Here is an 18,209-nt window from a genome sequence, read left to right as displayed (position 1 = left end):
TCTGCAGCCAACTTTGAGGCCATGCAAATTTGAACAGAAAAAGGCAACATATAAACTGTCTACATTTGTTCAAATAAAATTCCGTAGAAGAGAAAAAAATCAAATATATACATGACACTGAGACAAACTACTCATTAAAAACAATTGCTTATGTTAAATTAAGTGACAACTCAGTATTATTCCAGTGTTTAGCTTTGGGAACGGGAAATGCTGTAGCTAAAGTCATCATAAAAATAAAGACATTCACATTTGAGGTTGTTTGTCACACATCACACCATCCCTAAAGGCTTGAAGAAACTAACAAATTGACTTTCCATGTCAATTACAGAAGTTGAATTGTAAAGCTACAGCTATAGAGACAGTACAAAAATCCCATTAGCTTAAACATTTATGATATAGCAAGCTGTTGCATTCTGGTCATAAGAGGCAGACCTTGTTAGGATAAAAACCTGTTTCTATATGCTTAACTTTCTCCCCTCTAATGTTCTTTTCCTAAGATGTTCAAATGACTTTCAGGTCATCCTTTCCTTCTGATCTCAAAGTCAGCTGTCATCATATTTCCCTCAGATATATATAATTTTATTTCAATGTTGACCAAGTGTTCTCAATGACTATTTGTCAACCTATTAAATATTAGTATACAGTACAGCAGCTACATTCATCACAGAATTCCAGTTTATTACCTATATAACACAGCACAGTCATGAAATTATACTGTGCTCATATATAAAAATGCAAAAATCTATCAAACGTGCTATGTCCTCTCATGTACATAAAAAACTATCTGCATCATGAGGAAGAAACTTAGTCAACACAGTTTATATGAACATCTGCCATTCATAAAAATCTAACACACATTCTATTGTACTATCCAGATCAGAGAAAAGAAGCAAGGTCATCAAATCACTTGCAACAATTTAAGAAAAAAATTAAGAAAATTTAAGAAAATCATATTTTTAAAAAGATCAGCACACGTTGTGTACGTTTAACTAGATCAGAGTCTGCCGAGCGTGCAGAAAAGTCTGATCCACAAAGTTTGAGCTAAAAAATTGGTGCTCTAATGGAATGTTTTTTAAGAATTAAAAGACATACAAATGAATTCAAGCCTAACAGAGTAGCTCCAAACCACAGTGGCACCTTTTATTTAGGAAAGTATTTCTGATGACTAAACCAGTCTTCTGGCCAAATACTGTCTTGCACAGTGCACTGAAGCACATGTCCCCCCCCCCCCCCCCCCTAATTTCCATGAAATTTAAGTTAACTGTTAAATAACAATATTTATAACTGTGTGAGACATGGACCATTGTGTATATACACACAAGTTTTTTGTGGAAATATGACTAGGCAGAAAAGATTTAGTTAGGTGAAAATAGAATTAAAGGTTTTTACATGGATAAAATGGAACTGCTCTGTTGAAAGCTTCCATTTAGAATCCCCAAACGAGGCAAGAACCTCTAAAGCCATGAATAGAGAATAAAGACTGCTGTGCACAAATTGCCTAAGGGGATTTTCTCACTAGCTTGAGATCTAAGAACAAGTCTACAGCTTATACTGCCTGCCACCTTATCCTCACCTTTCAGCATCTTGCTGAAGTATCAGGGCTGTTTTCCTACTGGCACTTTGCCAGCTCAAGTCCAATCATGCCATGGAACAGACGTTTCCTTCACCTCAGCCAAGTGGATGGCACCCACTGAGGTTCAGTATCAAGTTTATTAATTAATCTAAGCAATTCCTGATAGGCTTTATCAAGATCTGAATTCACAATTGCCGTGTCAAAGTAGTGGCCATTGTTCTGCTCCATCTCTCTAGTCTTCTCAATGATTTCTCTCAATTCCTCAGGCTGCAAAGAGAAGATAAAAACTGTGAGGTCATTCCATTCCTTACCAAATATAGAATGAGACAGAGATGGCTGAAGAACAAGAAATGATCTTACATTGATTTCCTTCTCTCTCTCAAAATCCTCAACCTCAGGAGCTCCTCCCCAACCCTGTCATGGCCACAGTGACTTCCTTTGCTCTGGTATCTTCGGGACTCACATTGTGAATCATCTGGGACTCAATATAGCCCGTTTATACTGCTATTTAGGTTTTCATATATTTCTCTTATCTCACCCACAAGACTAGAGGCTTCAAAAGCACAGAAAGGAACTTTGAATTCCATACAGACACGCGTTTTCAAACATTTTAAGGCATCATATCCTCTCCCTAAAAATAACATGTGTAACACAGAGTGAACCCTTCTGGTTGGAGCAAGGGCAGCAGGACCCAAAGTGCCATCTCCTCTCGGCTCTTACAGAGAACCCCTGCCCTTTATATCTGTTCCAGAATTAGACAGACTAAATCTTATTGGAAAAGAAAAGGATTAACAGAATGGGTATCTTTTTCTATGAAAACATTGGTGGTCAACCCAAGACTTAATAATCTGTTTTTTGGGAAATAGCCTAATATTTTAAATTTCTTCTCTGTTTTAAATACACAAAGAAGGTCTTTAAGATGCAAAAAAGTATCATAAGAAGAGTTTGGGAACCGATACAGAACAGGCTACTTTAAAATACTGAGTAAAGCAAACAGCAGTTTCACATAGACAAGCAGGTCGCAAGGCTATGCGCAAAACTTATCCAGAACCCTCTGATTATCAGGCACACGTGTTCAAGAAAGTGAAACTACCCCCAAATCACTCCTGTCAATAAAGAGAACTCAAATGCAAATGTCTCAGATATAAAGGTCACACATCAATACTATATTGGATCCACAATACAAAACAATTTCTATCAGTCAACTGGTTGAACTTCTGTGATGGTAGTAAAACATATTAAAAGTATGACAGCTGTGGCTCATCCTGAGGCAGTTTCCTGTGTGGCTCTCTGATTTTCATTCGGGAATGTTGTACATCTGGCTATGGTACACAGAATCCTTTGTGCTCCAGCAGGGACTTCACTACACCATTGTAACTGAACACACTGTGACATTCTTGCTAAAACTTCTGTCTACTCAAAGCTCAAGATTATTGAAAGAACATTCAAGAACTCAACATAGAGGGGCTGGCCCCGTGGCCGAGTGGTTAAGTTCGCGTGCTCCGCCTGCAGGTGGCCCAGTGTTTCGTTGGTTCGAATCCTGGGTGCGGACATGGCACTGCTCATCAAACCAGGCTGAGGCAGCGTCCCACATGTCACAACTAGAAGGACCCATGACAAAAGAATATGCAACTATGTACCAGGGGGCTTTGGGGAGAAAAAGGAAAAAAATAAAATCTTTAAAAAAAAAAAAAAAGAACAACATAGAATCTAAACTTCGTGGTGCTAGAGTTGAAATGTAAATGTTAAGCCCCACATCTTATACAGATTCACATGAACATCCAATCCACCTAGTTTATGAAATGTAAGACATTATTTATTTCATCTTTTGTCAAAATGGCTTATATCATTTATTTCGTACTCTATGTTTTAATTTCCTCTTATTTTTCAAATTACAATTCACGGCTAAGATGAAACAAAATGTTTTTGCTCAAAAATTTTTGGACTGAAAAAAATAGTCTATAGGCACAACTGTCTGTATCAGTTCATAGTTTCAGTTTACCACTCTCAAGCCCCCATTCTAACAGGACAGAGTCAGAGATTCAGAGTATAATCAGATAACTGATTGTTTATGTTCTGTATGTAGGCAGGAAGATTTAAAAATCTGCTTTGCAATTTCTAGAGAAAAGTCTGCTGGGATTTTTTTTTCCGCCACTAACAGCTTTCCTGAGATAAAATTCACTTAAAATTCACTCATTTAATGGTGAATTGGAACCAATACAATGGTGAATTCATACAATTCACCCACTTAAAATGCGCACTTCAATAGTTTTTAGTATAGTCACACAGTTGTACAATCAACACTACAATCAATTTTAGAACATTTTCATCACTGCCCCCCGACAAAAAAACCCATACCCGGTTAGCAGATATTCCTGATTTTCTCCCAACCCCCAGCCCAAGGCAACCACTGATCTACTTTAGGTCTCTAGATTTGCCTATTCTGACATTGGTCAATGGAATCTTCCAAGTCTTTTGTGACTTCTTTTACTTATGTTTTCAAGGTTCATCCATGTTGTACCATGTATCAGTACTTCATTCCTTTTTATGACTGTTTTTCGAGACTTACAATAAAGCTACAGTAATCAAGTCAGAGTGATATTAGCATAAATACACAATAGAGTCCAGAAACAATCCCCACCCACCTCTGTTACATATTTGGTCAGGTCATTTTTGACAAAGGTGCCAATGTAATTCACTGGTAGAAAGGATGGTCTTTTTCAAGACATGATGCTAGAGTCACTGGATATCTACCTGTGATTAAAAACAAACAACCTCTACCCTCACCTCACACTAAAACAAAGACTAATTTGAGATAGTTCACAGACCAAAAAGTAAAAGCTAATACAAGAAAGCTTTTAGAAGAAAACACAGGATAAAATCTTTATAAGCTTGGAGTAGGCAAATTTTTTAAACAGTACACAAAAATCATTAACCATAAGAAAAATTGAAGAGTGTACTTCATTAAAATTAAACATTTCTGATCTTCAAAAAATATCCAAAAAAGGTACAAATGCTTTGAGAAAATACCTATATCCAGAAATATACTCTTTACAACTCAATAAGAAAACCTAATTTAAAAAAATAAGCAGACATTTCACAAAAGAATATGCCTAAATGATTACATGAAAAGATGCTTACTATCGTTAGTCATAAGGAAAATGCAAATGAAAACCATAATGATAACACTTTACACCTATTAGAATAGCTAAAAAATTGTTACAAACCAACAGTAGCAAAAGTTGATAAGAATGTGAAAACAATGGAATCAGAGTGGGAGCATAAAATGGCAAACTGCCTTTAAAACAGTTTGGCAGTTTTTATGCAGTTAAAACATACACTTTCCATTTGATCCAGCAATTCAAGAGAAATGAAAATATATATCCACCAAAAGACTACGAATGTTTAGAGTAGCTTTAGTCACACTAGCTCAAAATTGGAAACAACCCAGGTTTTTAACTGGTGAACGGATGCAATGTGGTATATTTAGATCATGGTACACAACTCAGCAATAAGAAAGTTAGAGGCAACATAAATGAATCTCAAAAACATTATGCTGATTAAAAGCCAGGTGCAAACTTACAACATACTGTATGGTTCCATTTGTATGAACTTCTATACAACAAAACAAATCTATAGTAACAGAAAGCAGATTAGTGGCTGCCCGGGGAAGAGTGGAGGGGTATTAATTTCAAAAGGGCATGAGAAAATCAGAGTGATGAAAACGTTCTAAATCTTGACTGGCATGGTAGTTACACAGGTATACATTTTACCAAAACTCACTGAATTACACAATTAAAATGCATGCATTTTATTGTATGTAAAGTAACCTCAGTAAAGTTAATTTTTAAAAATCAGAAAATTCTAATTAGAAAATCAAGCACACTGTATACTGTTAAAACATTTTGGTGCTGATTAAGTTCCTACTTTTAAAATATGTATAATCAGTATCTTTCTAGACCTCACTCAACTTGGGAGAGCTAATCGAAAATAAAGTAGGTAAAAAATTCCATGAAGGAACTGCCAGAGACCACCAGCCAAAAGACAGTTGCTTAACCTGTTTTGGAATGGCATCTGGAACCCTGGCATGACACTGAAATCCTTGCTGGAGAAGAATAACCTAACAAAAAGTAAGTGCGTATGTTAGAAAATGGAAAATTAGGCTGAACAAGCTGAATGGAGTCCACTCTGGTCCTTAATGTGCATCCCTTTCCTTAACAACCATGGTATTTCTGGTCTACCAAAGTAGTCACTGGGCACTAAGTTGCACAGTGTTACTCTTGCTTTCCTTATTATAGTGTGATCCTCCTCAAGAACAGCCAGCAACCACATCTCATGTTTCTTTTCTATCACCCCAAGTGCTAAGGACAGCAGATACTCTGACCCCACTTATTTATGAACTTACAATTGTGTGGCAAAAAAGAAACACTACTTTAACCAGCTAGCCTACTTAGCCTAAACAAAGCAACCACAATTATGCTCAATGTGTAGGATTGGAAAATCCCTGGAGTCTATAAGCCTAAGACATTGAAAAATACTACCTTCACATACAGATTGAATAAGAAATGTAAGTAAACCAAGAGTGAAAAAAGCTCCCTTGGGGAGGAAGAAGGAGGGTTGGTGGCTGTGGAGAACTGTCAAGAATTGAAGGGAAGACGTGTTATTATGCTTTAAATGACTTTTAAGCGCTTCTAAGGAAGAGTGTTGTTATGTGTTTTTATGGCTTTTAAGGAGATTTAAAGGGATAGCAAATGAATGAGGAGATGAGTGATTCCTCTGCAAAATAGAAATATTTAAGAAATCAGCAAAAAACAAGGATGTATTTATTACTTTGATATAGGTCACTTGACAGTTCTCATTTCACACAAAGTCAATGCTTTCTGATTAACATATTAGCATATTATCATTTAATTATTAATAATATTTAATATAATATGGACTGCCTCAACCATGTCCAGCATCTAAAATAATTTAAAATTTTTTTCCATTTCAGATCATGTGACAAGAACAAAGGGAGAAGATAAACAGAACATAAAATTTCAATGAGATAAAAGAAAAGCAAGAGCACTCCACTTTGGCTCCTCCATATGCGGGATATCTGGAGAAAAAAGTGATTATGTAATCCCTAAAAATCGGCTGAGAACTTTTTTTGGGGGGGGGGGAGTGTCACATAATCCCTGTTGGAAATGTGAAGATGATTAAGGAGGTTCTAAGGAATGCCAAAGGTTACCATATATTTGGGGTAACAATAGGGAATGTGTGGGGAACAAGAAGAGGAGTGGGAGAGCTGACATAGTCCAAACAGAGGCAACCATGCAAATTTGGGGAAAGTGGTATGACAGAAAGAATAATCAGTTTGAAAGTTCAAGCTGATGTAGCTTTTAAGCACCACGACATATTAGGCCATGACTGTTTCACGTTTATTTTCAATGGAATAGTACAACAGTATAATAACTTTACCTTTGGATTCTTGCCCTCTTTGGCCAATAATGCCCGAAGTCTTTCTTGTGAAGGGGGTGCAATGAAGATAATATATGGTTTCAAGTCTGAATTCCGGAGAGTCTTCAATGACTGTAAAGAAAAGATATTTTGGATCTTTAAAATAATTTTCATCATTTAACTACTTCCCAATAATATACTTGGAATATAATAAAGTAATTTGTTGTTGTCCAGGAAGATTAGCCCTGAGCTAACATCTGTGCCCATCTTCCTCCACTTTATATGTGGGTCGCCACCACAGCATGGCTGATGAGTGGTGTAGGTCCACGCACGGGACCTGAACCTGGAAACCTGAGCTGCTGAAGTGGAGTGCGCTGAATCTAACCTCTATGCCACAGGGCTGGCTCCAGTAAAGCCATTTCTTAAACATTACCTAAAAGTGCTTCCAAACATCTTTGTAAGAAACAATTCACAATATTTTGAGATCCTACCATTCACTATAAGAATATATTGCTTACCTATAAAATAACACACACACATGCACACACAATATTGGCTTGCTCTGTTTATGTAATAAAATAATAATAAATGACATTGAAGGATTAAAACTCTGCGATGCTAAAATATCCTGCTAATAAGATCACATACAAGTTATAATAATCATACTAAAAATCCATTTTGGAGGAATCAGAAATGGGCAGTCACCTTCCCATGTGCCAGGGTCTAAATGCAAGCAGAACCAGTAAAACCTCACACACACATACACAATTCCGGAAAAGCACATCCATGAAAAAGCACACTCGGTTTGCATTAGGAGGTTGTGCTTTCTACCTTGCCTTTTATATTGCATGACTGTGTCCCCCTAAATTGAAGCATTCTACTAAAATGGGAATTACAGGGACATGCCCTTTTCTATCTAAAAACATTACTAATTTAAACAATATGTTTGACTCCTCTTGGTTCTTTGGTAAAACTGTTAGCCTAAATAAAATAAAGAATTCTGAAGGAATTTAGCAAAGACATTTATACTTCTCTTGAATCAAATGTTTAGAATTGAAATAGTAGAGACTAAGCTCTTTTGTCCACTAAAAGACAAAGAAAACCTAATTACTATTTCAGAATAGCCATTTTGGAGGCAATTCTCTTGCACATACATCCTTTTAATGACCACTGCCTATGTTTCCTGAGTTGACATACGCAGGAGATTCCCCCACATTAACGAAAGTCTTATGCTGAAGCTATGAAGTCTAGAAAAAGAAAAAAATTTCCACAACAAACACAATTGTAAACATCCCAAATTTCTAAAATTATTATTTTTTAATGGAAATCTAAGAAGCAATTGTTAGCAATTTTTAAAGTTTTTGCTTAGTCTGCCAAATAATAGAAATGAATGGCGGTTTCATCATATTTAGATACAATCAAGCATTCATCATGATACTTGCTAATACTTGAACTATGGCATTTAAAACCATAAAAATGACCTCTAAATATTCTAATTTTTCTCAGAGCAGAATCAGAAAAGGGAAATTCTTTTATAACCTCTAAAAGACTTAGTGTACTACCAGTACTAGAGTTACTGTATTTTAAGTTTCAGAAAATATATACATGTGAATATATGTAGGTATGTATTTATTTTTCTCTCTGAGGGAACTGAAAGAGATTTATAGCAATCTGTCTGATTTCACACAGGGAATCAGTGGGGAAATACCTCATGAGAACTTAATTAGGTCCTGTGGTTCTTGGACCAAAATACAGTTTCCACTAAATGACTGTAAAAAATGCCCTCAAGTTCAACACCCTAAACCAAAATAAATTTACCTGTGTACGAACACTTAAAAGACATATTTTGCCAGAGTTGATCACTTGCCGTACAGAATCTATGCTGGTTCCATACAGATTTTTCTCAAATTCACCATGCTCAATGAACTTTCCAGCTGCTATGTCTGCCTCAAATGCTTGCCGTGAAACAAAGTGGTAATCTCTACCTGCTACTTCATGGTCTCGCCTGCTCCGAGTTGTATCTAGGCAAACAAAACCAGGTAAAAATAATGCGTGTGGATCAGAGTAAGGATGGGGGATAATTCTGTAGGCAAAAAAAAGTTTTATTTTGTAAGATAGATTATGAAATAATGAATTGAGGAAATGTTAAGAGTCCGTGTGTTTAATTTAACATTGATTTTACTTCTAGATTGAGAAAAGTGAGCAAAAATGTGTTTTTAATATGTTAATAATATTTACATTTAATTATCTTAATACATTTTATGCTTACACTTTAACATACTTGATCTTGCCATACCACTCATCTTTTCCTAAAGTTTATTTCCATTAGATTAGGTACTATAAAATCTTTAAATGGAACTTCTGTGTGCAGAGATTAGGTCTTAAAAAACCAGGAGCTGATTCCATATTGAAAAGAGAATTATAAGAAGCCCAAGTGAAATTCATTTAGAAAATAATTAGTAGCATACCTCTAGGAAAAATTGAAATTTCTCAAGAATGACCATCTTTAGTAACAAATTCTCAAAAGATTTGGTTAAAACAAAATTCCTCTTTCCTGGACAATACTGTTTTGATGAAATGGATGAAAAATTTTCCTACACAGTTCGGTTCTCAGGTGGTAAACTGAAAAGCACGGGAAAATGGGAACGCATCCAAACTTACGAGGAACTGCAGATGCAAAGCGGTCTTTTTCTTTGTTCATGAGCCTCTGACGCAATTCATTCTGGCCACAGTTCTGTGGACCAATCAAAATGATAGGTCTTTTCCTATTTGCTGGCTGATGGTAAAGTGACATTTCCTCATAAGTTAAGATCTCTTCATTGTCATAATCTTTGAAAAAGAAAAAGTTAAGCCCTTCAGACAGAATTATTCCCATGTGATAAAAGATAGACATGTAGATCTTCCCCAAAAAGCAGAAAGAAGCACAATTTATCATTAGAAATGCTTAACTTTTTGGGTCAAAATAGTAATAACTGGGTAGTATTACATCATGAGTATTTTCCCATGTCCTTATATCTTTGCCAGGATACTATGAAAATAAATCACACAATCTATTAATCCTTCTAGAAATGTTTATTGCTTCTCTTGTTTCACACTGCTTTTGAATGTTTAATACAATATAACTATACTGATTCTTATGTAAAATAGCTAGTTCGCAGCCAACAGTTTGACAGAAGGTGGGGCACCAGGGGATAAACTAATGAGAATAGTGTCTGTCATTTCTGTAAAATGGGGATACTAATACTTTACTTAGAGAGTTGGTTTAAGGATCAGACATAACGTACATGCTGAGCACAATACCTGGCATAGACAAACATTTACAATTAGTGGCTACAACTAGTGTTATCAGGACAGCTGGAATACTTTTGTGACTATGTAACTTGAAAACGTCATCTGTGTGCTACCCACACTTTCTGCATTTATGTTTACATTATTCTGGAATACTAATACTAGCCTGAGGTCTTGATTCAAGAAGAAGTATAAACTATGATGGGAGGGGTAACACTCCTAAAGCCCACAATCCAGAGGAAAGCAGAGCTGTCAAGTGGCAAGAAGAAAGGCGGACAATGAGCAGCCTGCCATCTTCCCACTTACACCACTTTCCCTGACTGGGAAGAGCATCAGACTCTCTCAGCTCTAAGTCCCACGGGGACAGGGACCATCTTAGTCTTGCCAGTGCTTAGCACAAAGCACAGAGTAGGAACTCAAACTACATTTGTTTAAATTCCAGCTCAATCATATATTAGGTCTAAGAATTTAAGTGGGTCATTTAATATCTGAACTTGAATTTATTTATCTGTAATCTCAAGGGATTTATTGTGAGAACAAAATGATTGAAAGTATCTAAAGCATACAGTTACTGCCCCTGAAATAGAACAGTTACTAAAAATGATAGTTATTAATAAAAATATTAATTATGATATCATTATGAACAGAAATGTAACTCCTTCCCTTCCCAAAATGCTTTTCCCTTTGAAAAATCTGAGTTCCTTCTTCTAACATGTATGTGGCAGCATTTTGATTTACAGACTTCATTTATCTATCTGTAGACTTCAGATGTGCAAGTTTTCTATAGCATAATAACTATTCAAGCTGAACCAGTTAATTTTAGTGTGTATCAAAGGATGAAACACAGGTATTAATCACTTATCCAAGCATAAAGGAAAGGATTAAAAATTCAATAATCTTCTTAGTTACACAATCTATCAATTAGCATTAAGGATGTTTATTTTGGAAAAATTTATCAAAGTAGATCAAATCTCAGATTTATTTTATATGGAATTTTAAAATAATCTGTAACATTTTATTTTCATTAGTTTAGTTTATGCTGCCTAAAAAAAATTCAAGATATTAAGAGAATAAGCCTTATAAATGTTATAACTTATAAGAAGTTACGGAGTGCCTTTGCTTTATTATTTGGCTTGTTTCTAACACGAACCAAAGCAGGGGTAGCAAATTTTAATGCCCATAAGGGCCAACCAAGAAGGTAATGAAAGCAGTAAATCAGGGTGGATCTGCGAACAACTGGATGTGGTGGAGACTGCTGAACTGAGACAGGAGATGCCCCGTATAAAGACAAGAGCCATCACTCAGGTCCAGCAGACTGTTGTCACTTGGGAATATGAGTCCAGTGTTATTGAGGTTTTGATTTTAAGAGAAGGTACAACTTAAGAAAATTTTAATCTGAGCAATAAATTAAAATTAAAAACTCTCCTCTGTGCCTGACTCATCCAGCAGGTAGCAGGCTCTATGGAATGAGTTGCCGCAGTGACATGAGTTATTATAGACAAAAATATTCATTTTATACTTAAAATACAGCTATATTGTTAGAATTTGTTAGACTCAAGTATTAATTTTGCAAATAAAGAGTCCAAGAAGGAAAGAATTAGAGGAAATTACCAACATAACACTATATATACTAAATCGTACTTCAATTTTTATACCTGTTTTTCTCAGAATTCAAAACACTGCATACTCATAGGATTCCAAAAGAAAGTAATTCCTGCCAAATTACTTTCTTAAGAAAATATGTTACATTAAGAGGCAAAACAGGACTAGAAATAAAACCCCCTGAAAATATCAGCTTAATTTCCTTTAAATGTTAGATATGGACCTTTTTCAGATATAATCCAGCTATATCTGACAGCGGAACTTACCATCATTTTTATTGGCATTATATAAAACCTTTTTCCTCTTCTTTTTATTCTTCTTTGCACACCATAGTTTTCCTGTTGAACAATCATAAACATAACTATAAATGTGGTATTTGTTTCCTTGAACAAAGCTATGTATTTCAAACTAAAGAACTCAAACAGTTTTTAATTTAAATTTATCAACATTTATTACACTGTTCATAGAAGAACTATTTTTCAGGGAAGTATTTACAATTTTCATTAATCTCACATTATAGACAATCTTTAATACTTAAATCCTGTCCTTTCTTTACAGTCCTAAGAAAATCAGTTTTGCCTCTCACATCACTCTTGCCATGAATACACGTTTCTTGACAGTTCTAACTGATAAGTTAATTTAAACATGGTTCCAGGTGGAAACCCAAGAAGCCTCTCATTAATGTCAAATACAAGTGTCCAACCTGATTTTTCTGGCTCCTTATCTTCTTCTATGGTTTGCTTCATGGCTTCCCTTTGCTGCTGAAAGCTTTTCCCTAAATAGCAGAAAGGAAAAAGTAAAATACTTAAAAGAATAGAAGCATTTCTTTTAATCAAGGGAAAACACTAGAGGTAACTCTTCATTTATATTCCCTTCTAAATCCTTCTGTCACCACATGAGATTATGTCAGCTGTGACTGTAAGTTCAAATGTTTAAGGTATTAAGTTTCAACCTCACTCTCAACCAACCTAGGACATGTATTACCAGAACATATACCAACTATTAGAAAAGACAAATAACAAGCCACTGGTAGACAATTTAACAGTTAAATTTCTACTAAGCTTTCACTGAGCATTGACTATGTGGAAAGTACTATGCTGGATCTTACAATGGTTCTGATCATTTAGAACTGTCTCAAATCAAGGAAATTAATTCTACGAGTTGATTTTCCAAAATAACGTGAAGATTCATCACTTGAATTCCAAGACATCACTCAACATGTTCCCTTGCATTTACTACTCTCAATCCCTCTTGTTCTGTGTACGTGTGTATATATTTGTATGAATCTGTATTAATGATTTTTTTATTTCCACCTTTAAGCTAACAATGACACAAGTAAATGAAAAACATAATATTTTAAGGATTAAGATTTTAATATAGGAAGCTTTCAAGGTTTCTCACCATCATCTTTCTTTTTAGATGTCTATCTTAAAATCAAATGTATTTTTTCTTAAGGGTAAAAGTTACAGATTAGAGTTCTGCTTTCATATTTAATCTTTATATCTAATTCTTTCCGTTTCAAGCCAGGGATTCTTAAAAATCAATAAGGAAATTCCACTATGTTGGGATAATCTGTAAACTTAGTGCATTTCATAATAGCACAAGCAAAAACATTAATATTGAGTTTGATACACTTAAGAAGAATTAAGGGAAACCAGGCTATCTCCAGGCGCTGTACAGATTGCATTCCTAGTAAAACGAGTGACTATGACTACAGGGAACATTTTAAGAGCATTAAAATTTAAAAATAAGTATCTGACTTTAATAGATTTAGAAAAAAATAAGAAACAAAAAATAATTTTAATCATTTACATAATAAAATGTTTAAAACCATTATAGTGATGTACTTCTATGGCACGTTTTTATACTATGCACATATGTCGACTATTTTTGAAAGAAAAGCAGAATTAATGGGAGATGGACCTAATAACTTCTTAAAAATCCTCCTAACATGGGGCCAGCCCAGCGGCACAGCAGGTAAGTTTGCACGTTCCACTTCAGCGGCCTGGGATTCGCTGGTTCAGATCCCAGGTGCAGATCTACGCCCCACTTGTCAAGCCATGCTGTGGCAGGCATCCCATATATAAAGTAGAGGAAGACAGGCAATGACGTTACCTCAGGGCCAGTCTTCCTCAGCAAAAAGAGGAGGATTGGCAGCAGATGTTAGCTCAGGGCTAATCTTCCTCAAAAAAAAAAAAAAAATCCTTCTAACAGAAAACCATCTTCAAACTCAAACTAAGGTGGGTTCATTTATTTGTCCTATAAAAAGACTTAGAAATAATATCACTGAAATCTCCTTTATTCATCTATATAATTCCAAAAACTCAATGCAGTCAGTCAATAAATACTAGTTTTAAATATTTATGGGCTAAAGCTGGCATGGTGAGAAGATATCAAACTGCTATTTGGCACAAGCACTAAGTAGAACCACGATGGCTGCCCAGCACTCCAGGATTCCAGAGGAATGTCCTGTAGCTGTTACTTTGAAGAATCAAGAGTGTAGCATCATCCTCTAAACTGATTATGAGAAGCCCATTCCTCCTTCCTTGAAATATGACTGAGTATAGACAAAATTTATTTCCAGCTTTTGGGTTTTAAAGCACGTGATTTGTGGCTTTCTGTGACCTTATTATACACATAAAGAACAAATGTAAATATTATGTTGAAATTTCTTGTCACTCAGAAAATCTCCTTAGTTTAGTTCCAGTGTTAGAAGGGAGCCCTTATAACCTTTTCCACAGTCTTTGGATAACTTCTGTTCTACATATCTATATACTACGTATCTAATAGTTAATATTTTTTAGTATTATCTTCATGCTTTCCTTTCCCTCCTTTCTTCTAAACCTATTACTTGCAGTCAAGTCAATGGAAGTCAAATTCTACAGCCAAATCTATTATGCTTAAGATCTTAAGGTTTGAGGAGGAAGGATGATCCCTAAAAACTGTTAGAGGCAAAAGAAAAAGCCAGAAAATGTTACAGAAAAGCCTTAGAAGGTCTCATTCAGAAGCACCAGCTCCGAGAGAACTACTGTTTTAAAGCTTTTTTCTTTTTGAGGAGGATTATCCCTGAGCTAACATCTGCTGCCAATCTTCCTCTTCTTGTTGAGGAAGACTGGCCCTGAGCTAACATCCGTGCCCAACTTCCTCCACTTTATAGGTGGGATGCCTACCACAGCATGGCTTTTGCCAAGCAGTGCCATGTCCGCACCCGGGATCTGAACCAGCGAACCCTGGGCCGCCAAAACGGAATGTGCGAACTTAACCACTGCACCACTGGGCTGGCCCCTAAAGCATCTTTTATTTATTAATTTAACAGATATTGCCTAGATTTAAAAGAATAAGTAAGATGCAGTCACTGGCCTCAAGAAGTTTACAAACTGAGAATACAAGGTAGAAAGTACTATAACAGAGGAAAACAGACACAATACCATGGAAGTATGATAAAGTAATGGACAGAAAAAATACCTGTTATTTTATATTAATGTATAATTAAGGTATTAATGGATATGCTTTAATGGATATGCTTTAAAGTATTGAAGAGAAGCTTATCTCAGTACTAAGCAAAGTGCCTTATACAACGCAGATTTAACAATATTTGTTGAATGAATAAACTGATGAATTATCATCACTTCCCATTTCGTTATACTCTAAGTATTTCTTTGCCTTCTCTAATATCCTACTATACTTCTCTTGGTTCCATTTCCCTCACTCCATCTTACCCCCATCCTGGGAACTGTAGCAACAATTTGTAGGAAAAATTACGTCTGTACATTTCATTTTATTAAGTATCATCCTCACTCTTTCTAAGAAACAAGTTCCCTTAATAACCTTAATGTCCAATGTGAGCTAAAATTTTAGTTTGGTCTAAATTAGAGACAGTTTGCTTCAATAAAAAAAAATGGGGGCACCCTATTTTTTTCTAATGCTACCCTAAGATATCTTAGGAGTGATAAATTCAGTAGTATTACTCTCTTGACTCCTTGTAAAGTGATGCATCTTAACAAATTTCTACATAGAAATCAAGTTTGATGCCCTAATTGATGACAATCACCTGTTACACTATAAGTTTTGTTGCCTTGTTTTGACGTTCAATCAAGTTTTGTAGCCTTGATAACAAGGTAGTCTTAACACGAGACTGGTTATGAGGTTATACCATAATTCCATTCAAAAACCCAACAAACTGATCACATTTATATTCAAGATACTTACGTTACAGATACAACATAAAAACCAAACTACATGAAAAAGTAATTACCTCATTTTTTAAAGACATGAAAAAGTGAGTTTTTCTCTGCAAAGGCTTGCATTTTAAATGTTCTTTTAACTACGTACTTTCTACTATATTGTCTCTTACCTGGAACGAGCCCAGCTAGAGGCTGATTATCTTCATCCCCTTCCCTGTAGGCTTGCCACCAATTTGGATCTTCTTGACTGATCACATGCAGTATATCCCCTTTTTGAAAGGACAGACCTAACTCTCGACATGGAACATAAGGGTCATCTGAGGGATCATAGTCAAAATGAGCTTTTACATGGATCTAAAAGATAGAAGGTTTATAAAAATAAAAAAAAATAATGATGATGAAAAGGCAACACAAATATTTAGCATAAATATAATTAAAATGTTACCATTTTCATTAGTGTAAAGAAATTATGAGTTGAAAGAAGGGAGGTTTAGTTAAGTAACAGTATTTTGGGGACTGTATTTTCATAGGCTCATCTGTTTTCTCCAATGTAGTTAATCTCTCTGTTGACTGCAAACACGTACAAGAGTATGCAAAACACTGTTAACCGCTAACAAGCTGGGGTACTAAGGGGCCTCAAAGGCTTGAGAGAAGCAGAGGAATGTAATTGAGACACACCCCACTCCATTCCTGACCTGTGAAAATAATGACTCTGCAACAAGGTATGTAATTTCTAAACCACTACTACCAGGAAAGGTAGACTTTAAACCTCACCACATCTGTCATCTAAGCAGGTAAGTGTCAGTTTCCCTGTGTCATCGTCCCTTCTTGACCACACTGTCAGTGTGATCACGTCTTAATCTCTCTCAGTGTTTCTTCTAAAGGAATATGTTCAGGTTCATAAATCACACCCTAAGCTGCTAAGATTATGTAAATCAAGTTTATAATCAATTCCTATTGTGTTCTATATGTAGGCTTTGAAATATTACTAGTGGTAAAAGTTAAAACTTTTGCTAACAATGTGTTTTTGCTGTTAACAGTTTTACCATTAAAGGTAGGTAAGAATTCACATGAACCTCATTGAAAGCTAAGCTATTTCCTATGCCATTTCCTCCAATATGCCTCTATAAGATAGAACAAAGTATTCGTACTTCTAAGAAGGTATAAAGGAATTAATATTCTCTTTAACTTCTCCATCTCTAATTTTTACCCAACCTGGGCAAGTGGCATGTGGCATTTCCAACATCTGTAAGAAGCCCACTTTCATCTAGCGAAACCCAACATCTATATGCAATGAGTGTTTCTGTCCCACGTAGGTTAGATTTCAGGTTTGGACTCAATGAACCAAGCAATTGACTGACCGCAAGAATTTTATAATTCTGAGTCCTTTTCTATCCAATTGTTATTTGGCTTTCCTTAAGCCTTTTACCCTCACCATAATATGAAATTTGATAAAACACTTTCTAAGTAATATATATTCCCCCCATTATAAAGCATAATAACCAAGAATCCTCAAGAAGGCAACAGCCTCTTTCAGAAATTTTGTTGAGGGTGTCATTAGATAAAGAATACTTTTTTAACTTCAGAAAAATATTTTACCAACTACTGTAAATGGGAAATCTAAGTCTCAATACACAAATAGCAACACTGAGGTAAAGCAAGTGATGCAATGTAGACCTAAAATGCTAGTCTGCTTTTTGGCGGGTAGATTTAGAGTACACAAAATCTAAGTGTATAGCCCAATGAATTTTCACAAACGAAACATACCTGGGTAACCGGCACCCAGACAAAGAACCGGAATATCAGCAGCACCCGAAAGCCCCGCTTCACGTCCCTTTCAGTCACTAAGCACTCTACGCCCTCCAAGGGTAAACGTCACCCTGATTCCCAGAACCACATATTAGTTTCCCCTGCATTTTACTTCATGTAAATGGAATCACACAGTACACACTCTTAGATTAAATAGGTTAAGATACTTCACTCAATTTGAATAGCGTTCTGCTGAATTCCAACTAGACAGTGTCCTAAAGAGCCTTGTTCTTGACATGAAAATAGAGTTTTGATTAAAATCTTGAAAACTTTCCAGTTAAAACCAAAAAGGAATTTTAGGAAGTTATGCAAGG

The 18,209-nt window shown here is 35.5% G+C and overlaps 1 protein-coding gene across 3 annotated transcripts in view; it reads right to left on the bottom strand.

The window, feature by feature from the left end:
* Positions 1–1,282: 1,282 nt before the first annotated feature.
* The window catches only part of PALS1 (protein associated with LIN7 1, MAGUK p55 family member), an 87,538-nt gene continuing 70,611 nt past the window's right edge, over positions 1,283–18,209 (bottom strand). For all 3 annotated transcript variants that reach the window (XM_046647839.1, XM_046647840.1, XM_046647838.1), the window contains exons 9-15: positions 16,257–16,440; positions 12,606–12,677; positions 12,169–12,240; positions 9,674–9,841; positions 8,831–9,033; positions 7,034–7,144; positions 1,283–1,840 (exon numbers count right to left, since the gene is read on the bottom strand). In XM_046647839.1, the coding sequence (XP_046503795.1) occupies positions 1,664–1,840; positions 7,034–7,144; positions 8,831–9,033; positions 9,674–9,841; positions 12,169–12,240; positions 12,606–12,677; positions 16,257–16,440 (987 nt within the window). In that variant the 3' untranslated portion in view covers positions 1,283–1,663. The remainder of the gene's footprint in view (positions 1,841–7,033; positions 7,145–8,830; positions 9,034–9,673; positions 9,842–12,168; positions 12,241–12,605; positions 12,678–16,256; positions 16,441–18,209) is intronic.

Source organism: Equus quagga, chromosome 20, assembly GCF_021613505.1.
Source record: "Equus quagga isolate Etosha38 chromosome 20, UCLA_HA_Equagga_1.0, whole genome shotgun sequence".
NCBI classification, from domain to species: Eukaryota; Metazoa; Chordata; class Mammalia; order Perissodactyla; family Equidae; genus Equus; species Equus quagga.
This window is presented reverse-complemented; position numbering and strand designations above follow the sequence as displayed.